Genomic DNA, 24,138 nt, shown 5'->3' with positions numbered 1-24,138 from the left:
GAAGGATCCATGTCTCCAGAATGTCACTATATCAGTAAAGCATACATGTATAATTTTGCCATGCTTGAAAAGAAGATTTTTAAAGATTTTTCCAACATATAACTCGATCTCCAGTTGTGACCCCTCCCCTCTCTCCCGGGCATTATTTGAATAAATTTAAATCTTCACTTCTTGCAGATGCCTACATGTCAATTTGACGAAACAAAACTTTTTTGATCTGAAGAAAATTTTCTGATATATTCTATGTTTATTATATATGCAAAACTTTTGTGGCCATCCCTCATTGTGGCCAAACTTGTATCTACACTACCTGAGGATGCTTCCACATGAGTTTGATCTTTCCTTGGCCCAATGGTTCTGGAGAAGATTTTTCAAAAGATTTTTCTATAATATTGTCCCAGAAAAACTTTGAACATTTTTAATCGCTTTTGTTTCACTAGGACTATAAAGTTAAAAACTGGCATACATCATGATCTACACTACCTGAGGATGCTTCCACATGAGTTTCATCTTTCCTGGCCCAATGGTTCTTGGAGAAGATTTTTAAAAGGATTCCATTAATTTTTCATTAAGTCATATTATCTCCCCTTGCAAGAAGGGCTTGCTTCTTCATTTGAAGAAGCTTCTTTCTACCCCCTTCACCCAAGGATACTTTGTGGCAAGTTTGGTTAATATTGGCCAAGGGGTTCTTGAGAAGAAGTCGAAAATGTGAAAAGTTTACAGAAGGATGGACGGACAGACGGAACTACAGACAAAATGTGATCAAAAGCTCACTTGAGTCTTCAGCTCAGGTGAGCTAAAAATCAGATAAAGTTTAACTTTTGTCTTGAAATTTATCAAACACAAATTGAAGAACTTTTAAATATTGCTGTTCAGGGACCTTATTCACAAAGCCTCCGTAATTTCCGCAGTCGCGGCGAGTTTACCGAAGGATTGCGGGAAAGTTTACGGAAAGATTACGGATGGTTTACGGCGTATTCACGAAGCTCCCGTAAACTTTGCGAAATTTACGGAAAGTTTCCGCAAGTGAAACACGCTGAACGGGCACCTGCATTGACAGAATATAGAGTTATGAACACATTAAAATTTGAAATAGTATAAGCGTGTTTTGTTTATTTTTTTAATCAAATGTCTTGCATTCTCTAAATAAAAAAAAATGTGAAGTGAGAACAGAATAGAATCAAAAATTAAATGAGTATAAATAACTTTCTAAGAAAAGAAATGGAAAAAGACAGTATTTTTTCAAGTATATAAATATTTTAATATAAAAAAATTATAAAGGTTTCTAAAGATTAGTTTTAACTATCATAATCAAGATATTTCTTATTCAATGCATTCATGAGCTCGTTAGTAGGTACATTAAAATTTGTCATTGTATTCTTTATTAGTACAAGTTTGACTCATAGTTAAACAATTAAATTTCAAAATATCATAATAGTATAAACATGCATAGATCCACATGACCTTACATGTATATTGTAACTTATCTCCGATTCTTACTTGTCAGATTGTGACGTCATTTCATGAAAATGCACGTCACTAAATCAGAAAGTCTGAAGATGGAAGAGAAAGAAGAAACCCCGATTTTCGGAAAAAGAAATTGACATTCTAGTGCAAAGGGTAAAGGAACGATCAGAAATAATTAACTCAAAATTTAGTGATGTCGTTAATAATGCAAAAAAGCAATCGTGGATAGAGATTATGGAAGCGGTGAATGCAGTTTCCTTCTCAAGAAGAACAATTGACGAATTGAAGAAGAAATGGGATGATCTTAAAAGGGGGACCAAAAAGAGGGCCTCTGCCGTGCAGAGAGAACGTACGAAAACGGGAGGTGGTAAACTAAAATAGTGCCCCTAAGTTCAATGGAGAAAGAGGTGGTGTCGGTTATGGGCGAAGAGAGGATCTTTGGGTTTAGCGCGGCAGTAGACACCATGAATCCTCAAGTAAGTAGTTTCTTCAAGTTAAATTCATTAACAAGAAAAGAAGAGTATAAGCTTGTTTCTACTTCCCCGGACAATATAATCGTCATGATCAACTAGAAAACTGACCAGTCAGCAAGGGCCCCGCCTTGGGGTAGAATTAAAAGGGTGCAGCTTACGAATGATTAAAAATGTACGAAGAATAAGCAACAGCAACTGTATTCTTAAAATTTTAAGATAATTCCTGAATATTTAAAAACCTGAAAATAATATCCTTGTATTTACATTAGGCAGTAAAGAACAACTTAACATTGAATGTATATTTAAACAATTATGAAGCTTGTGTTATATAATAACGCCAGCCTTTAATGAATGCAAGTATCATGAAGGCTTGACCTTAACTTCAAACAAACAGCAGTTGCGACAAAGGTTTTTCATTAATCTTAAAGATAAAGAAAAGCCTACTAAATTTTCTGCAGCAGGCTAGACAGAATTAATCCCAAAGGATTAATTGTATCTCTCTATCACTTTCTTCTAAAGTTACAATAAGAACTTTTTCAGTATTAATGATAGAATGGGGTTTTTATACAACTACCTTAAAAATTAATTAACATAAAGTGAAAAAAAGTAAATCAAAAAATCTTTTTTAATCTATTTCTTGTTTTTAGCATTCAATGAAATCATAACTATTAAACAAAAATAAATTACAAAAATTTATATTTAAATCCACATTTCTGAGTGTTCATAGCATTCCAAATTGACTTAACTTCAAAACAAACTTCATTTGCAGATAGAGGTGGTAATTCATCTCAATGTGACAGATAAAGATAATGCTCTGGATTTTCTTCAGGAGGAAAGCTAATTAATCCCAAGGGACTCATAGCCAGCATTCAGTTTACAATGGGAACATCTTCAGCAGTTATCTCTCTTTGCCAATGCATTCTTATAAAGTTAAGGAATCTACCCCACCACCCCAGCTCCAAACCAGGGGACATAGAGAACCAAACTTAGCATCAAAATATGTATTTCTGCCTACTGAACTACCATACCAAATTTGTACTTGATTGGGCAACCATAAAAAAAGTTGCCCATTCATTCTTATGCATAGTTAAGGAATCTACCCCACCACCCCAGCTCCAAACCAGAAAACATAGAGAACCAAACTTAGCATCAAAATATGTATTTCTGCCTACTGACACACACACACACACACACATTTGAACCACCACATACCTTGATTGGGCAACCATAAAAAAAGTTATTAGAAAAAAACAGAAAATTTGTGGACGGAAGAGTGACAGACGGACAGACAGAGTGATTACTATAGGGCACCCGCAAATCCTTGCGGGGCCCTAATAAAAACAAGAGGCCCATGGGCCACATCGCTCACCTGAGCACCAAGGGTAGGACTAGTATAAAATGGCTTTTTATTGTAAAGTTCAAATCCAAAAGTAGTCCCATGACCAATCTTGGATTTGCTATTTTTTAGAAAATGATTGAGAAGAAGATTTTTAAAGAATTTTCCTATATATTTCTATGTAAAAATTTGGTTGGCCATTTTGGCCCCGCCCTACCCCCGGGGGTCATGATTTGAACAAAATTGAATCTACACTACCTGAACATGCTTCCATATAAATATGATGAATAATGGCTTTGTCCTTCTTGAGAAGAAGATTTTTAAAGAATTTTCCTATATATCTCTATGTAAAACCTTGGTCGGCCATTTTGGCCCCGCCCTACCCCCGGGGGTCATGATTTGAACAAATTTGAATCTACACTACCTGAGCATGCTTCCATATAAATATGATGAATTATGGCTTTGTCATTCTTGAGAAGAAGATTTTTAAAGAATTTTCCTATATATTTCTATGTAAAACATTGGTCGGCCATTTTGGCCCCGCCCTACCCCCGGGGATCATGATTTGAACAAACTTGAATCTACACTACCTGAGCATGTTTCCATATAAATATGATGAATTATGGCTTTGTCATTCTTGAGAAGAAGATTTTTAAAGAATTTTCCTTTATATTTCTATGTAAAACTTTGGTTGGCCATTTTGGCCCCGCCCTACCCCTGGGGGTCATGAATTGAACAAACTTGAATCTACACTACCTGAGCATGCTTCCATATATATATGATGAATTATGGCTTTGTCATTCTTGAGAAGAAGATTTTTAAAGAATTTTCCTATATATTTCTATGTAAAACTTTGGTCGGCCATTTTGGCCCCGCCCTACCCCCAGGGGTCATGATTTGAACAAACTTGAATCTACACTACATGAGCATGCTCCCATATAAATATGATGAATTATGGCTTTGTCCTTCTTGAGAAGAAGATTTTTAAAGAAGTTTCCTATATATTTCTATGTAAAACTTTGGTCAGCCATGTTGGCCCCGCCCTTACCCGGGGGGTCATGATTTGAACAAACTTGAATCTACACTACATGAGCATGCTCCCATATAAATATGATGAATTATGGCTTTGTCATTCTTGAGAAGAAGATTTTTAAAGAATTTTCCTATATATTTCTATGTAAAACTTTGGTCGGCCATTTTGGCCCCGCCCTACCCCCGGGGGTCATGATTTGAACAAACTTGAATCTACACTACCTGAGGATCTTTCCCCATAAGTTTCATCTTTCCTAGCAAAGTGGTTCTTGAGAAGAAGATTTTTAAAATATACCACTAAATTTTCATTAATTCCCAATTATCTCCCCTTGAATAAGGGTGTGGCCCTTCATTTGAACAAACTTGAATCCCCTTCACCCAAGGATACTTTGTGGCAAGATTGGTTGAAATTGGCCCAGCGGTTCTTGAGAAAAAGTCGAAAATGTGAAAAAGTTTACAGACAGACGGACAGACAGACAGACAGACGGACGCCGGACAAAATGTGATCAGAAAAGCTCACTTGAGCCTTCGGCTCAGGTGAGCTAAAAAACTATTACAAATTTGTTAGTGTGTTCGGATAATAGGCACCTAAATAAAAAATTATCATATTGATAATAATAATGAAAAAGGAAAACATAATACATAATATAATTTATAGATTTATTATTTTTTCATACACCCATTCTTTTAAAATTTATATCTATGAAAGGTAAAAGTCTTAATATATAACATTCAAGAAAAAGTATTTCCCAAATATATAGACTCCAGCCAAGCCATCGTCTGCTGATATTCCGGTGTCATCTGATGTTCCGGAAGCTGTCCAAGATCACCCATTCAGCAACAGTAGTGTTCAAATTACAGACGACAACTTGGAGAAGAAACGGAAAATAGCAAGACCCTACAGTCAAAAAGAAAGTGATGAAAGGTGATGAAAGATGAGATGTCTTAAGAGTATTTCTAATACAGTTGAAAATTTATCCCTACATGACAATTGTTATTCTATAAACCAACTTTATCCCGGGAACATTAATGAAAATCGCTAACCATTTATTTTGATTTGTATTTTTAGAAAACAAGAAATTCACGAATATTTTTTTATATTCAAGATTAATTTAATTTTCGTTCTTTTTAGTATACATACAAGAAGTCATAAAAACGGATCCCATATAATTTATCTTAGGGTGGGAGTAATTTATTCCTATAAAATTTTCCTCCGCATTTCATCCACTTCAGTCCAAACCTGATTTCCCGATAAATTTCTGGCTCCGCCTCCTTCGAATATTAATGAAACATACTAAAAATACAATTCGGGCAAGTGCATTACTCCGGACGTATTACCAAGAAAATGGGCATTTTTAATTTACATTAACAAAAATTTAGCGCAGTTTTTCATTTTAAAAAATTTGCAGTTAAAGACCGCGGAACATTAACTGTCAAGATTGGAAATATACAGCTTACGTCATTTCTATCTGCTACAATCAAAACATTCAGTGATAGACAATGAAATGTGCAAGTACAATTCGACGCGGACGTGGGGAAAACATCGGAGTGAAACTGCAGATTGAAATTCATTCTCAATCCACCTCAGCCAGGCTAGAAGGCACATTACTGATTGACCCAAAAGACAAATAATTATGTTCCCCAAACGGAGTTTGGGAACAAATTGTTTTTACTCTGTTTCTTATTATTAAGTCTTCCGTTCACAACAGAAGACTTATAGTGTTTGTATTGTTTCTTTTTAAGGTCTTCCGTCTTCACGGAAGACCTTATAGTGATTGTATTGTTTCTTATTATTATTATTATTAGGGCTTTTCGACTTTTGTCGAAAAGACCTATTGTTTTCGTCTTTTTTATTATTCTTTTTCTGAACACTTTTCTGTCACAGATTCAAGGAGATCCTTTGAAAATATACATTTTATTTTATAACCATCTTAAAGATCATGCAAAGATCTACGGAATGAAAAGTTTTTGTTCTCTGGATACGTCACTTCCGGTTTCTAGAAAAGAAAAACAAAAATTCCTTAAAACGCCTAAATCTTTCTTATTTTAAATGCCTAAGCTCCAAAACAGAAAAATACAAGTTTTGAAGTTCAAGATCAAGTAAAAAAAATTGCATAGGCGTTTTTGACCACAAAGATTTTTTGAGATATAAGACTTCAAACATTGCAGAAGGGGGGTGATTTTTTTCAAAAATCACAATAACGTTGCAAAAATTATTTTGAGCATAGAAATATGTTTGAACTATTTAGTAGAGCATATTCTGAAAGTTTCACATCAATCAGAGCAGAACTTCCGGTTTTATGGTCTTTGAAAATTGTCTATGGGAGTTCTATGTTAATTTGAAATCACGCATGGCACGTTTTCTCTTAAAGTAATGAAAATTTTCTCGTGAAGTTTTAAGTCTAGAATGACGTTGATAATGTCCCTACCTGAAAATACTCTGAAAATGAAAATCAGAAAAATTAGGGATTTTAAGGGGCAAACATTGAAAACAGACCTTTGCCTGTAACTTTTTTATTTCTCAATAAATTTTCAAACACTTGTCAGATTTGAGTTAAGCATAAAAAGGACATTTTAAAAAATATGGTCCGTGGGGTCAGTTTTTGACCCCTTATAGGAGTTTTAGAGACCTGAAATATTGTATTTTTAAGTCTTTTGATAAAGAATGACGTAAGAGTTATCTCTCTTTGTCAACCTGTTTGGAGTCTAATATGGTCTCTACGTTTCAATTTTGATATGCATATAAAGAGTATTTCCGGTTTTATGCGTCCCTTAAAATTGCCTATGGAGATTTCTATGTTAAATTTGAAATCATCCTTTTCTAGTATCTCAAAAGGGAAGCAAGGAATTCTTTAAAGAAATCACATGAATAATAAATCTGGCACTGTCTTTATGCTGTAATGTCAGGAAATCAAACTCTCCCAAAAAAGAAGGGATTTTAGGGGTCAGTATAGAAAACAGTTTTTTGACTGTAACTTTTTTATTTGCTCACAAACCTTCAAACTTATTTCGGGTTTGAGTTAAGCATAAGAAGGGCAATTTAAAAATAATTGGCCGTAGGGTGACTTTTTGATCCCTTAAAGGACATTTAGAGTCCTCAATTATCGTTTTTTTAGTCATTTCAAAAATAATTGTGCAAGAGTTATCTCCCTTTGTCCACATTTAAAGAGCCCTTATATTTTCCCTATGTTTTCATTTTGGTATGCAATAAGGAGTACTTCCGGTTTTATGAGTCCTTTAAATTTGTCTATGGAGATTTCTATGTTAAATATGAAATCACGTTTGTTCCATTAATTTAAAAGGGAAACAAGCAATTCTTGTGATATTTCACATGAATAATGACTCTAGTATTGTTTCCAAGTGGTTAGATCATGGAAATAAAATCCCTTAAATAAAAGGGATTCTAAGGGTCGGTATAGAAAACAGCCTTATTTATATAATTTTTTTATTTCTCAACCAATTTTCAAGTTATTTTTGGTTCTGTAGCAAGCATATAGAGTACGATTTCAAAATTATAATCCGTGGGGTTACTTTGTGACCCCTTATAGGAGTTTGATAAATTGAAAAACAGCACTTTTTCGAATGTTTTAAACATTCATCAAAGATTTATGTCTCTTTGTGTAGAAGCTAATGGACATAGAGACTCGTTATGTTTCCATTTCAGTATTGATCTTAAAACAACTTTTGTGAAATTGAACCTTATTAGTTTTAAATTATGTAAGTTTTTAAGCTCTTGATTTTTAAGTGGTCGAAAAGCCCTCCGTTTTTGTTGAACGACAAAAAGATCTAGTTATTATTCTTTTTTTGACAAAATTTTGTGCACGCGATTTCTCGAAAACTATTCAGCGGTTTTCAACGAAACTTTCACAAAAAATGCGTCATTATATGAAGTTGTGCAGTCTATAATGTTTTTTGGAAAACTCGCTTCCGGTGCCAAGTTATGGACAATTTTCTGATTTTAAAATGCGATTTTGTCGCGCACTTTTATCGAAAAAGGCTAAAGATATGAACTGGAGACTTATTGGAGACAATAGCTCGTGACTTTCTGGTTTGCAGAATCACCTTTTTGTGCTTCGTCAATACTTCCGGTCGTTACGAGATGCAAATTTAAAAAATCATATTTTTCTAACTTTTTTGTTTTTCAATATTTTTTTTATTTATTTTTAGAATATTAATAGAGACCCTTCTATTGATGCTTACTATATAAGTTGTTTGAATATTGGTTAATCTGAACTCTAGATATTAATATTTGAAAATTTGAAGCGGGTCCAAGATGGCGTCTGCCTCTTTCAACTCCGCCATTTCGCGAGTAGGGGTTTCTGGAGGCAGCTGAGCGTTTGATTAAACCATTCTGACATATGGATACATGAAATGTAAAAAACTACTTTGACTTTCACGTAGTAGTACGTTGTAATTACGTGTCAATCTTAAAACTTAATTTCCGTTTCACTGCTTTAGTTTAACTGGGCTAGATACCATATGTAATGTGTACAATGTGTTAAATATTACCTTCTTAACGTCGAAATAAAATAAAGGCGATAAGTACGTTTTATTTATTTAATTTCATTGAAGCTATCACACCTATTTAATAGATCAGTCCAAAGAAAAGCGCAAATATTTACTCGTGGCGTTTGGCGCGAAATTATCAATAGTGGCCCGCCTTTTATAATTCTTAGACAGGTGTCCTGTTGCAAATGTATACACAAGTATATTTAGAGCAGTGCTCTCAATAGCTTAATGGTTTGCGCGTTAATAGATCACGTAGTAATTACGTTACAATTCTGTGTCAAACTAAAGATTTATTCCAGGGTCTTCTCAAACGTCTTCTGTAACTGGTTTTGGTTGGTTCTCAAAGTAGAAAAAGAAAAGACTAAATGTGCAAATGAGAGATACCTATTATCATTTGTTGTGCAAGACGGAAAAACAGATCTTAAATCATAGCTATAAGTTATAGTTTTTCAAGAAACAATATCGATGTATGTATATAGTAAGTATAAAACGTATAACCACTGTTTTCCCCATGCACACTTGTGTGATATTAAACAAACAGAAAAGACAAAAATAAGAAAACCATTTTAATAAGATCGTCTAATGCAGTTTATATTCACATTCTTTTCTCAAAGACCTGAATCAAGTTATTGAACATAAATGGTAACTGATTCCTTGACTGTCGAAGAGCGAGGCATGTTTTTCGGCGAAACATTTCAACCTTTTTATGAAAGTGTAACTAATCGGCATAGTTCACTTCTGAGACGGGAAATAAAAAAATTAAATTAAAGTCATTTCACTGCTTTTGTGTTACTTTTCTATAGAATGTGTACAATGTGTTAAATATATTTTCTAAACCTCAAAATGTAGGCTATGAGAACGTTCTTTTTTCTTAATTTCATTGAAGCTATCACACCTATTTAATAGATCAGTCCAAAGAAAAGGCGCGAAGATTTAACGTGGCGTTTGGCGCGAAATTATGAATAATGGCCAGTCTTTTATAATTCTTAGACAGGTGTACTGTAGCGAAAGTATACACAAGTCCATTTAGAGCAGTACTCCCAATAGGGTAATGGTTAGCGCGTTGGGGATAAAAGGGGAAAAAAGCGGATTGGATTTTCACGCTGGCGACCTGGATTCAATTTGTGACCAAAATTTTTAATCACTTCTCAGCTCGACTTTACGAGTTATTTTTTTTTTAGAATCGGACGGAAGACCTCTCGTTGCTCGCAACGAGATCGTTTCTAGTTATTATTGTTATTATTCCTCCCAAATTTTGTGAGCGCGATTACGAAGAGATGGTTGGATAGATTTCGACAATTTTTCACATGATAGTAGGCTGATTAAAAAAATCAAAGCACATGTACCGCAAGGACTGACAGGATATTTTTGTAGTAAAAATCAAAGTACTGTAAGTTCTGAGACGTTGTTTTCTCGATACTCACCCATTAAATTTAAAAAAAAGTTAAAATATGCTTCTTGATAAAAAAAAAAACTGCACGCATACAGTATTATACATGAGGACAACAGATACATTCATTTTTGCAGTAAAAATCAAAGGATTGCAAGTACTGAAAGGAAAAATCTAGTATCTTTATAATAAAATTATTACTTAATGTACACGTTTCTCTACATACAAAAATCAATGCAAACGGTATCATACAGGAACGGAAGACTTTTTTGTTGCCAGGACTTATAGTGTTTGTATTGTTTCTTTTTATTATTAAGGTCTTCCGTCTTCACGGAAGACCTTATAGTGATTCTATTGTTTCTTATTAAGGTCTTCCGTCTTCACGGAAGACCTTATAGTGATTCTATTGTTTCTTATTATTATTATTATTATTATTATTATTATTATTATTTTTCCGTACACCAAATTTTGTGCACGCGATTTCTCGAAGACTACTGGGTGGATTTTCATGAAATATACAGATATTATGTATTGTTATCTGAAGTTATTTTTTCCGTGAGATTTTTTGAAAATTCTTATCTGGTGCTAAGTTACGGGACATTTCCTGATTTTAAAATGACATTTTGTCTACGGTTAATCTCAAGAACGGTAGAAGATATAAATGTGAAACTTTCAGGGATTATAGATCGTGATATATGCTATCCAGGACGCGACCTTTCGTTCGTCGTCAGTACTTCCTGTCGTTAGGACAAGCGAATTAAAAAAAGCTTATTTTCTAACTTTTTTGTTTTCCAATATTTTTTATTTATTTTTGGAATATTAAAAGAGACATTTCTATTGATGCTTACTATATAAGTTGTTTGATTATTGGTTAATCTGAACTCTAGATATTAATATTTGAAAATCTGAAGCGGGCCCAAGATGGCGGCTGCCTCTGTCAACTCCGCCATTTCGCGAGTAGGGGTTTATGGAGGCAGCTGAGCGTTTGATTAAACGATTCTGACATAAGGATACATGAAATGTAAAAAACGACTTCGACTCTCACGTAGTAGTGAAATGGTTGGAGGAGTTACGTCCCGTTACTTGTTTATATTATAATAGCTAATCAATAAAAATATTGTAATTAATTGGTCAATTGACAAAAGAATTATACAAGTATTATTGATAAATGATGTTCTGTTAGAAAATAATAATAGTGTTGCCAAAAGAAAGGCAGTCTGTTGTATTTTATCAATATGATATCTGATAACTTATGATCATTGATTAAGTTGAGGTACAAGGGGGCAGTACAGCCAACTGGCTTGTATCTTCACTTTGGTACAGAATCCAATTGGTGTAACGATCAAATCATGGATTGTGCAAAGTTGCTGTAGTTAGTGACTAGTTAAAATATAGTTGCGTGACATTAGCTGTAGGTTTGTCATTAGGACAGAGAAGCTCTTACAAAGTTATATCATACTGTGTAAGTATATTGTAGCCACTTGGCTAGAGTTATATAGGCAGCTTGATAAGCAGTAATACACCAGGCAGGTGTTAAAGGCTAAATCAAGAGGCACCAGGCAGATAGATGTTGACTTATATAGTCAGTTATACGAGTATAGTGAGGCAATTATCAGATGGCACAAGGCAGGTGCCGGTATTAACTGAAGATATATAATTATACAAAGCACTTAGGTCATTTGATTTAAAGACACCAGGCAGGTGTCATATTATTATCTGTATATATTGCATTCAATCATATCCCTAGTAAAACTCGGTAATCCGAGCACGGACCTACTGACCGCTCAGATCCGACACGTTACAGTAGTACGTTGCAATTGAGTGTCAATCTTAAAACTTAATTTCCGTTTCACTGCTTTAGTGTAACTGGGCTAGATACGATATGTAATGTGTATAATGTGTTACATATACTTTCTTAACGTCGAAATAAAATAAAGGCGCTAAGAATGTTTTATTTTTAAAATTTAATTGATGCTATCATACCTATGTTATAGATCAGTCCAAAGAAAAGGCGCGAATATTTACTCGTGGCGTTTGGCGCGAAATTATGAATGCTTTTTATAATTCTTAGACAGACTGTTGCAAAAGTACCGTGGTATACACAAGTATATTTAGAGCAGTACTCCCAATAGCTTAATTGTTAGCGCGTTGGGGATATAAAAGTAAAAAAAAAAAGCGCATTCACGTTGGCGACATGGTTTCAATCCTCCTTGTGACCAAAATTTTTTATTCTCTTTTCAGCTCGATTTTACGTGGGTTTCTTTTCCTAAAACGGACGGAAGACCTCTCGTTGCTCGCAACGAGATCGTATCTAGTTATTATTCTTATTCTTATTCTTTTTTTTGACAAAATTTTGTGCAGGCGATTTCTCGAGAACTATTCAGCGGTTTTCAACGAAACTTTCACAGAATATGTGTTGTAATATGAAGTTGTTACTTTTGAAGGAAAATTTGGAAAATACGATTCCGGTTCCAAGTTATGGCCAATTTCCTGATTTTAAAATGCAATTTTGTCGCCCCTTTTTATCGAAAATGGCTGAGTATATGAACTGGAGACTAATTGGAGATGATAGATCATGACTTTGTGGTTTGCGGAATCATCTTTTTGTGCGTCGTCAGTACTTCCGGTTTGTACCGGAAGGGTATTTAAAAAATGCAATTTTCCAACTTTTTTGTTATTCAATATTTTTTTGTGATGTTAATAATTTAAATAGAGACTCATTTGCGAATGCGTTATATGTAATTCGTTTTAGAATCGAAAAAGCCAATCTCGAGATATTTGCATTTAAAAATTTGAAGCGGTGTTTTCAATGGCCGAATGGTTAACGCGTTGGATTGTCACGCAAGCGACCCGGGTTCGCTCCCCCGAATGTCCGATTTTTTTTAATCACTTTTTCTGCTAGATTTTTTGCATTTTATTTCAGAATGGGACGGAAGACCTCTCGTTGCTCGCAACGAGATCGTTCTAGTTATTATTATTATTATTATTATTCCTCCCAAATTTTGTGAGCGCGATTACTCAGAGATGGCTGGATAGATTTTCACAATTTTTCTCGTGTAAGTAGGTTGATATATGAAGTTTATATAAAACTCCATTTATTGAAAAATTCACTTCCGGTCCGAAGTTATGGCCGATTTTCGAATTTTAAAATGGACTTTTGTCCGGCAGTTTTCTCGGAAACGGTTTTAGGTAAAGATATGAAATTTACAGGAGTATTAGATCATGATATTCTATTTGTTTTGAAGTTGTTTTCGTGTGTTTCCAGTATTTCCTGTCCGAACCGGAAGTGAATTTGTTTTTGGTCAATTTTTGATTCTTTTGTTTTTAGATATTTTTTCAAGATATTCCTATGTAAAACAGAAATTTTTCTACAAATACTAAATATATAATTTGTTTTTAAATCAGATTCCGCATTTTGTATATTTTCGGTACCGAAATTTTCTCTATTTACGTAGTATGTATAAGGTGGGCAAAGAAAGATAACTCTGACCTGTGAATGAGAAAAGAACTTTCGAGATAAAGGCGGAAATAGTATTGATGACGTTAGAGACATATATAAGTTCTCCAGATCAACATATTTACACATTCAATATTCTCTCTTTTGCATGTTACTTAATTCACTATATGCATATTAGTTTAAATTTGGCTGTGTAGTGTTAGTCTGTAAATTGAAAGTTTTTGATTTACAAATTTATATCTAAAAAAAAATGTCCGTTCTGTGTCAACTAAGCACTTTGAAAAAAATAATTTTGTAAGCAGTATACATTACAGCGATGTATATACAAATTATTCTACAAAAATACTTAACATATTATTTATTCAATCGGATTCTGCATTTTGGAGATTTAAGGTTCGGTCAATAAATTCATTTTCTCTATTTACTTAGTGACAATGAGCAAAGATCGATAACTCTGACTTGTAAGTGGGAATAGAACTTTCGAGATAAAGGCGGAGGTAGTATCCATGACGTCGCAAACGTCTATATCCACACTTTTCACATAAAAAAATAATTAGACTTTGAGTTTCCATATGCACTTCTGCATGAAAGATTACGTTGGTTACTGCTTTCAGTATATGCATAGTTTAAAGTTGTCAGCGTAGTGTAAATCTGTAATGTCTGTTATGATTATATTAAAAAAAAATATTCTTAATTCATTCTCTAATTTGAATGCGAAATTGTCCCGGAATCCGAGTTTTATTTTCGATTCTAAAATATTATATGTACTCAAAAGGGGACTGAGAGAAAGAAGAGTAGGTGTAAAGCCTTTAGAAATAAATTGATATCTGCAACTTAAAAGAAAGAAAATCAATCTTTAGATTGGATTTGGTTTTAACACGTATATTTCATTGATTAAAAGTCTTATAGTGTTATTTATTATACATGATCTATACTTTCATATAACCGAGAAGTTATTAAAGATGAAAAAAAGCGATTCTTGGATTTTTGTGAAATACTAGTACTCAAAGGGTTAACATTATGTGAAAGTTACGCGTTTCTGTGTGAAATAATGCTACGCTAAAAACATGATACAAAAACATCTGCAAAGGTCTGTTGATATGTTAGATAAAGTATACGAATGAACACAATTTTATGCAATGCTATATAATCATATGTATGTACATGCAACCTTAAGTACCCCTGCGAGGTGAAATTCATAATATCAAGAACTTTTATGAATCGTTCATGAACATTCATGATGTATTCATGACTGGTTCATGATTGGTTCATAAAGATGGTTCATGAACTTTATTCATGAATATATTCATAAAATGTAGTTCATGAACAAATGATGAATATATATGAATATTGGTAATTTTCATTTTAAAGACAGAAAAAATGTAGAGTTCAAGGTATTATGAATGTTCATGAATTTCCATGAAGACTAAAATAATTGACAAAAATGATTGACAGAAAACACTCAATACTCTCATAATACAACTTTTGCATGCAGATGCAATTGTTGAACAAGCCCCTAGTATAATTTATAGTTAATAACATTCTTTCACCATCTGAAAAAATAAATCATGAAATCTCTTAACATTTCGTGTTTTTATTTGATTTTAATTAAACAAACAGTGCATCACCATTGACAGCATTTTTTTTTTCAAATTCATTACTTGTGTTTCTTCATAATTTAAATTAAACAGTTATATTCATAACGTGCTTTATTTAATGTCGTTTTTCATCACACAACTTTGTTCGACCGAATTTTCTCTAACATCAAACTTTAAACAAGTTGTTGGAAAATGAAACATTCTGGAAAATGAACTTTGTGAGCTTCGTAAAAATCGTTTTATATATTTATCAACAACTAAAAAGTTATATCACTTGTCTGTACTGTACCGTATTATTCCTGGATCGAAACGCTATATACATTTCAATTTTGGTGCAGTTAAAATGTCAAAAGTTTCCCTTGCTTCGTGCGTAAATGATAGAGCACAGACTGCATGGTTGTAAAGTATCTATGATATAATCCGCATTCGTATTTTGTAGTTTTAATTCTCCTATGCATCTTCACAGCTCAGAATATTCTGTCTGAGGGCGAGAGATTGTTATTATCATGTCATATAGGGCCGCCATACTTGCTATACGATACTAAAAGTCATGTATAATTTATGACGTAAAAATTCGAATTCTTCATTGATAAAACTTATTTTGATATAAAAAATTGTATTTTCAGTGAAAAATTATTCAGATAGTGTTTGTAATTTTTTTTTAACGGCAATCTTGGAAATTCGAAACTAACGTATTTCTTAGCTCTACCGTACATTTTTGAATGGACGCAAACTTGAAAACGCGCAAGACGTTGGAAGTGGGAATTGTAGAGTGGAAGAATCAGTATTTGTGATCTATTATTTGCATAGTCACTGTGCCGTTTTTGTATTGCATAATTTTATTTCGATCGGGTTCAATATTCTGTTTATACTAATATTATGGTAGCCATGCGTTTTGGCTGTTAAGTTTGGTGATGTTGGCCTCCCTAAGGAGTAAGTTTTATATTGTTTTACTTGAATTTATATCTAACTTGATCATCTGTATCTAACAGTATTATGCAATATATTTTATCATGTTTAAATTCTGCAACTACAAAGTTTTGTAAAACCGCGCATTTCCAGCATGCGATAGGCATAGGCCAGTTCAGCTCACATGTTAAAGTTACGCATTTAATTTTGTATGATTGCTTATGATTTTAATATTTTGTCAAATTTTTATTTTGCTTTTGTAATCTGTAGTTTTTCACCCTCTCACAAGGTGTGTCCAGTAAACAGTACAGTCACTGATCTTTCTCAACTTTTTAAGAAAATAACAGAATATGAAGAAGGAAGACTATATATAGGATCGATCTACTTCATAACTGGTGAGTGAAAAAAAATGGAGGCAATCACCGAGTCAGAAATCTGTCTGTAAATGTTACTGTCTATTTGTAAAATAACAACTAATTAAAGCACATTATGATAAATTAATATGTCTCTTTTTTTAATGCAATTTTTGTCTAACTTTGCTTTGAGTTTGGATCCAACCAAATAACATACATTAATTATAGACTGAGACTCAAAACATTCATTGGCCTGATTGATCTACAAAATGGCAGTCCAAGAAAATAGGCTTAAATTCCACTCAGAATGTTTTAGTTTGGAAGTGTCTCTGATGCAAAATTAAATGAAAGTAAAATGCAAGAAAATACAAAAAAAGTCTTATGTTTTACAATCATGGGTACTTTCAGAAAATCTTTCTTTTTGAAGGAAAAAGAGAAGCAGTTCACAAATGTTGATGAGCAGAAGACAAGAAACTCTGGCTGCACAAAAATCTGAGCTCTTGAAAAAGAAAGAAAAAAAGAAATGAAAATATGAATGATATTCAATCAAAGGATCCAAATGATGAAATTCTGGAAATTTCACATGGAGAGACAATAAGGATTTTTGAATTGACCATCTTAATCTTTGCTCAAACTGCTTGAAAGCACTGAAAACTGTTACCCTGGTGCTGAACAAATTTTTCTCCTAGACTGGAATTAAAAACTGTTCAATTTCTGGCATTAAAACACAATTTGAAACATGCTGAGGAAGGATCCCCCTCTTCCATTTGACCAAGTAAGGTTATACATTCTGCAAAGAGTTGAATTTGAATTGAAATTTTTTATACTTTTACCAGGAATGAACTACATTACTCATTTACTATGGTTTAATGTGTCAGAATTGTCTATTTTAATTTTTTTAACAAAGATTTTGTTGCCATGGTTGGAAAACAAACAACATTTCTGTGAAGTCTTTCAAGATGCTGTATTATAAATCATCTACTGTTACTTTTTTAGCATGACTTCATGCATTTTCATGAATAAACATGAATAATAATACTGCATTTTTTGTTTACAAATAAGCAAGAATATTCATGAATGTTAATGGTTCATGAATTTTATTCATTCATGAACATTCCTGAAAAAATTCATCAAATTATTCATGAATAGTTCATGAAGATGCAATGAACTTATTATTGGACATTCTTGAAATGATGAATCTTCATGAATATGACTCTTCATGAATTATTCATGAAAAATAATATTCATGAATATTCATCAATTTTCTTTCATGAATAAAAATTCATGATTTGAAAATGTCCAATAATAAGTTCATAGGATCTTCATGAACATTTCATGAACATTTCATGAATAAAATTCATGAAAAATTCAAGGAAATTCATGAATTATTCATGATCATCTCGCAGGGGTATTTTCCTTTTAATTCATAAAACATAAAATTACCGAGTATGTAATTCTTTTGAAGCCCCCCTCTTGATTTTATTCAGAGACATTATTGACTATAAGCCTTTGAATTATAAATTCGTTATACAATTAAATCTGGAACATTTGGTTATAATTACCATTAACATGTATACAGAATTCATATTCTATAATAGTAGATTTTTCATTACGCAAGATACTGAAATTTACATGTCTGAGAGAGAGAGAGAGAGAGAGAGAGATTCCCTTTTAATCCCGATTATCCTATTTACATTTACATAGAAAAAATCAGTTCTATATCAGTTGTACCCCTTCTTTATTAAATATTTTCTGATTTCATAGTCCATCACAGTCACTCTCTGTATATTTTTCTGCTTAAGAAGTATCACTCGAAGTGCACCTGTCAATCAAAATCATCGGACGCTGTATGCATTGCAATGAAGTTGTTCGAAATGATCTTTATTAAGTATGATCTTTAAGTAAATCTGATGCAACAAATTTGTGAAAAGAAAAATAAAATAAAAACATGGCTAGAGTTATATCCGTATTATGGACTTTAATTGTGGCACGTGAAAACCGGTCCTTCAGATGAGATCGTTTAAATCGAGGTCCCGTGTGTCAAATGGTACGTACTGGCTCAAAATGATTCCTCACTGCTCAATGGCAATAGACAACATTTTGCAGTCTCCACCGGCGAGTGGAGGCTTCTCCACGTGAAAAATTCTCGAGAGGGACGTTAAACAACATATAATCAATTAATCGATTGCTGAATAATTCCCGTAATTGAATAATCTTTCTGCTGGCAAATCTCGATATTATTACTTTAAAAATCAACGACTTTATGTTTAATGTGGTACTAACTTAGTTCATGACATTTTTATAACACCATCACAATTGTGTCAGAACATAAACACAGTGAAGTTTATGAGAGTACGGTATTCGTTTGTCTGTTGGTTTGTCTATGATACACGTGTAGCTCTTGTGAGTGCCAAAATGCATCAGAATAAGATTGATCATGAAAATCAAAGTACCTTAAGTACTGAAAGACCTTTTTGTAGTTTTTTTTTCTTTCAGAGTACATATGATATCTATGTTTTTGCACAGAAAAAGGCAAATTCTTACAGATTTAGAAGAACGGAAGACTTATTTGTTGCCATGGCAACAAGATTCTAGTTATTATTATTTTTCTTCTTCTTCCTGGGTACTTTTTTGTCCGGGAGTGATCTTGTAAACTATACATCCGACTTTGGTAAAACCTTTTTAGGGTCAGTAGGCATGTTATGCAGATTTGGGGAATGAAGGTCATTTTGCGCGCACGTGCTTGCAAGAGCGTGCACGTGCAACACGTGAAATGACCGATTTAATTGATATATAAGTAACTTTTCTATTTTTTGATGAAATGCTTTGAAATTTATAATATAAGGTTATATTAGTAGCAGAGACAATATGACATGGTCAAAATAGCAAGATCTCACGCGCATGCACGTGCGCTTTGCTCTGATTGGCTGAAACTAAAGTCTAAATATCTTTCTTGTTTTTTGACAAAATCCTTTGAAATTTTGAACATAGCCATGTGTTAGGATATCCTACAACACAATGTATAGCAATTATCATGAAAACACGTGCATGCACGTGCGCTGCAATCTGATTGGCTTAACCTTTAAATAGCTATAACTCCCTTGGTTTTCAACCAAACAGGATGGGATTGGGAACATAGATAGACATAAACTTCCACAAGAAGGTATGGTCACCATGCGCATGGATACACGTTCATGTACGTGCGCTGCAATCTGATTGGCTTAAACTTTAAACAGCTATAACTCCCTTGATTTTCAACCAAACGGGGTGAGATTTAGAACATAGATAGATGTAATGGACTTCTTAAAGAGGGTATGGGCACCATGCTCATGTATGCACGTACGTTTACGTGAAATGATTAAAATCAAAAATACATTTGAATGAGCGTATTTTTTTTTTATACTTTTGGATTAAATACTTTAATATTTAGTATATCAAAATATTTGGATTGTGTAGACAAGATGATATGGTCATTATGCACATGCATTCACATGCGCACACGTGCAATGCTAAAATTTGAATGAACTTGGTACACTTCTTGGTAAACGTTGTAAAAGTCCCAAATGCATAGAGTTTGTCTTATTTATTGAAGCTTACAGGGAATATGGCACCAAAAGGGAGTTGGGGAGCGTTTGGGGAACATCTGTAACGGTCCCCGTTACAATTAGCACTAGTTCGAATTTTGGTATAGTTTGAAGAGAATTTATATTATATAAATCACAATTTTCTGTCCATTGTTTCAAACAAATGTTTGATGGGACAAATATTTGATTTCTGTTTTGTATAATTTAATATGTAAGTGCGCGAGGGAGGGGGGGGGGGGGCTTAATGATCTTGGGAAAAAATAAGAGTTGTCAAAAAAAAAAAATCATTAAGGACAAAACTAAAAAAGCTCTTGTCATCCTAAAAATTAATTAGTACAAAGCTATCTGACTCGACAATTTTTACACTCCCTCCTAGAATCTAATATCTCCTGAAAAATAATCTTTGTCTTCTATGACCTTTCACGTCCTTAAGAGTACAAGCTAAAACTCCTATTAAAGTGAACTTCAAACAATATGTCGGCCTATTTGGGAGTTAAAATTAGTTGATTTTTTGATCAAACATTCACTCTTTGCTTTGAAAACAGCTAAGGTGGATTGAAAATGATTTTCAATCTGCAATTTAAATCAGATGTTTTCCCCACGTCCGCGTCGAATTGTATACCCGCCCATTTCACTGTCTAACATTGAATGTTTTGTCTGTTACAGATAGAGATGACGTAAGCTGTATATTTCCAACCTTGTCAGTTAATGTTCCGCGAAAATATAAGAGTACCACAAAGATATCAAATCACAAGAGTGTAAAAGAAGTATATAATAAGTTTCAAATACAAAATAAAATTGATTTGATTTGATTTGAACATATTTTATTATGTAAAATACATAAATGGATTGGGCAGCAGGCATAGCCTATATAAGCCCTCTCATACGTGTCTTAAATAACTTGTAAAGTTCAGATAAGATAAAAAATAAAATTGATGTTCCAGAGGTCGGCAAAAATGGCCACTGCATTCGGCTTAAACATAGATTTCAAGTAATTCTTCGCCCGTTATGAAAATACTGTAGAAGTACTTTTTTCCACGTGGTATTAATTTACGCTATGTACGCGGTCACAAACTTTCCGCGGAAATTTGTCCAAGCGTACTTAACATAAATATAAGGCATATAGTGACAGTCTAAGAAATCCGCGTAATTTTCTACCCGCGGATTAAAGAGAAATTATGACTCCGTGGAAAAAAGTACGTCTACAGTATTCCCACGTGTAATTCCTGTACTAAATTATGATTGAGTTATTATTTCGTTTTAGTTTAACCTTACAAGGAGAAATCCTGCAGATTCAGAGAGAATCTCTCGAGGTGGATAAGGAAAGGTTACGAATGGAAAAGGAGCGACTGAATATAGAACGCCGTCGTCTTGCAATGGAAGAAGAGCGTTTCTGAAGCTACCAGGAGAGTCAGTTTTATCCACGACAGTCTCCAGTGCTACAGTTGGAGGTTCTGATGAATATGAACTCTTTAGCTCTGCTTTTATGAATAGTATACACATGTGTAATACCGGTACATAAGCTTGGTAATGAGTTAACTGTTAGACTTTTGAAGTCATTTGTAGTTTTATTTCATTTAGGAAATACATTCTAATAGAGAGGAATAAATCTATTTACCCATAACAAATTATCGAGGTCATCACTACGGAAAAAAATAAAGTGTGGTTTACTGGTATCATTGTCAAAGTATTATTTTTAAATTATTTAAGACCAAGAAGAATGTGATTGAATAGAAATATACAAGTATCGATATATATTATATTATTTCTTGTAAATCAGGGGTCTATTTTCATTGCCGGTTGAAGAAATCAGTATTAAAGTGCACAAATTGTTCACAAGCGACTGAGAGGAGATGGTATTCGTCCACGACATCCGTACATTGGAAACCCACCAGCGTTGAAACGTCGCACAGTATATCAATGGTGCCTGTTTTGGAGGGTAACAGTTGAAATTGACACCCCAAGGAAAACCATTGTCAACCGACGCGTCAGCGGAGGTTGACAATGGTTTTCCGAGGGGTGTCAATTTCAACTGTTACCCTCCAAAACAGGCACCATTTATTTTATTATACTGAATGTCATTTTTGATTAAAAGATATCTGCAAAAAAATCGTCGATTGTCTTTATGTTCACGTTTATAGAAAGCTTTCAAACTCCCCGCTACTTCGAAAAAGATTTACTAACCTCTTTATTGTTATTTGATACTCTAAGAGTCTTTTATCATCATCTAAACTTTCGTTATCTAGCACTCGCAAGCATGTTTCGTCTGTCTTTTGTTGTTTTTAAGTAAGCTACATCAGACGCAAGCTTTTATTTACATCAAGTTTATTCCGGTTCTTTCAAACGCGCAACTGACGTAATGAGAATTATTTAACATGAAAGTATAATAATACATATTGTTATGCCCCTTGAATTTGGGGGTTATGAAAATGACATCATCATGTCTTTTCAATTTGCAACATAGGACATATTTGATTTTTATCACAACACACTCTAAGTTTACTTAAATAAAATAAGGTTTAAATTTAAAACTTAGATTTTCATATTAATCTGAATATGCGTTTCTTTTTTTTGTTGAGTATATATATACTACGAATATATCTTCTACATTTTTTGTAAATTATCATTCAGGAAGCGTATTGACCAAAATATTAACAGTTATACATGTGTACACACAATATTTGAGTCATTATATTTCATAACGCGATATACAATTCATGCGGTACATTGGATTTTTAAAATTTATTAAAAAGGTCTTGTTATCATTTAATGCATACAATTAATAAAAATTAACTGGGATTTTTTTTTTACCAATTAGAATTTCATTGAATACCTTATTGTAAAGTACATTTCATTTCCCCAATCATAATGACTGCTCTTTTAAAGCAATATGAGCTGCATGTTTGACATCGGAAAAAATTTTTAAATTTGTAATAAACTATTTTATTGACAGGAAATTAAAACATTTATTAACTTTTGTTGTTTATATTTGCTATTCAAGAATTTTTGTAAGCTTGATTGAAGCAAAATTGAATTATTGTTGTCCCTACAATAATGGTTTTTTTATAATACTGTATATTCAGTTTACAGAAATATATCTTCTGAAACATTTTTAAACTTTATTCTGGTTTAATTCATCATGAGGGTTTAGATTACATACAAATTAATCATAATAACACATTTTACCAACAAAATAAAATTCTCAAAAATGCAGCTCATATTGCTTTAAGATATGCCTCTTAAAGGGACATTTTATGCTATGTACAAAGCCTATATCGTTTTTACTTGGAAAGGTAAAAATCAATAGTAAATACAGCAAACTGAAGGGGGGACTCTTTAATTGGGGGTTGGTAGGGTGTGTGAGATAAATAGATAGAGAGATAATAGATTAGATATGAGTCTTACTGTTTGTTTTACGTTGGATATCCTATTTAACAATATCTGGATTCACAAGAAAAGCAATGATAAGACATATTGATATGGAAACATCCTCCAGGTAGTGGTCAAATTTGTTCAAATTTTGAACCACATCCCCCCCCCCCCCCCCCCCGGGTAGGGTCGGGGCTCAATGGAAATTAGAAATGGATTGCTTTTTATATTTACAATTATGCTATTACAATATTACATGTATATGAATTTTCTTTATTCTTAGAGTATAATTTTGTTCACGTCAGATAAAAAGAAGGTTATGGAGATAACGAACAGTATTCAATCTCAAAGTAACTTTCCATTTACTGTACATAAAATGTTATAACTATTATATCACCTAATTTATTGGGAAAAACAAGCCTTTTAGAAAAGCTCATGTTTAATGTTATAAACCAGTATAAATATAATACGAACCAAATTTTTGAATGCAAAGTCACCGACTCTTCCATCACCCGAACGTATCTTCAATTCTCTGTCTTGCTCTTTTGTGCACAACATTGAATGCCCTGTCAGCTGGTGTATTCGGGGCCCTAAGAGGGGTGATTAAATATTGCCTCAACGGGTAGGCTTGGTCGCCCAAAAGATGGCCAACATAGGGCTG

General features: G+C 33.2%; 1 protein-coding gene and 2 long non-coding RNA genes across 3 annotated transcripts; 2 read left to right on the top strand and 1 right to left on the bottom strand.

Moving 5' to 3' along the window:
- The first annotated feature begins 1,883 nt into the window (after positions 1 to 1,883).
- LOC134238335 (uncharacterized) lies at positions 1,884 to 21,587 on the top strand. The gene is made up of 3 exons (XM_062720460.1): positions 1,884 to 1,943; positions 5,070 to 5,233; positions 21,373 to 21,587. The coding sequence occupies exons 1-3, from the start codon at positions 1,887 to 1,889 to the stop codon at positions 21,503 to 21,505; spliced, it is 354 nt and encodes a 117-aa protein (XP_062576444.1). The 5' UTR covers positions 1,884 to 1,886; the 3' UTR covers positions 21,506 to 21,587.
- Positions 4,950 to 5,577, bottom strand: LOC134238336 (uncharacterized). Its single transcript, XR_009985974.1, has 2 exons — positions 5,450 to 5,577; positions 4,950 to 5,206 (listed from the first exon to the last, which is right to left on the bottom strand). It is a non-coding gene; the product is annotated as an uncharacterized LOC134238336 (long non-coding RNA).
- Positions 16,149 to 17,299, top strand: LOC134238334 (uncharacterized). The gene is made up of 3 exons (XR_009985973.1): positions 16,149 to 16,195; positions 16,442 to 16,566; positions 16,952 to 17,299. It is a non-coding gene; the product is annotated as an uncharacterized LOC134238334 (long non-coding RNA).
- Positions 21,588 to 24,138: the final 2,551 nt, after the last annotated feature.

This window comes from Saccostrea cucullata, unplaced genomic scaffold, assembly GCF_032062105.1.
Source record: "Saccostrea cucullata isolate Sc308-1 unplaced genomic scaffold, CSIRO_AGI_Scuc_v1 ctg3213, whole genome shotgun sequence".
Classification (NCBI taxonomy): domain Eukaryota; kingdom Metazoa; phylum Mollusca; class Bivalvia; order Ostreida; family Ostreidae; genus Saccostrea; species Saccostrea cuccullata.
This window is presented reverse-complemented; position numbering and strand designations above follow the sequence as displayed.

What these genes read in the sequence shown, in the direction of transcription:
- LOC134238335 (XM_062720460.1), top strand. Translation starts at nt 1,887, where the DNA reads ATGGGCGAAGAGAGGATCTTTGGGTTTAGCGCGGCAGTAGACACCATG. An exon ending in TAGACACCATGAATCCTCAA is followed by an intron (nt 1,944 to 5,069) that starts GTAAGTAGTTTC and finishes CCAAATATATAG; the next exon opens with ACTCCAGCCAAGCCATCGTC. An exon ending in CAAAAAGAAAGTGATGAAAG is followed by an intron (nt 5,234 to 21,372) that starts GTGATGAAAGAT and finishes ATTTCGTTTTAG; the next exon opens with TTTAACCTTACAAGGAGAAA.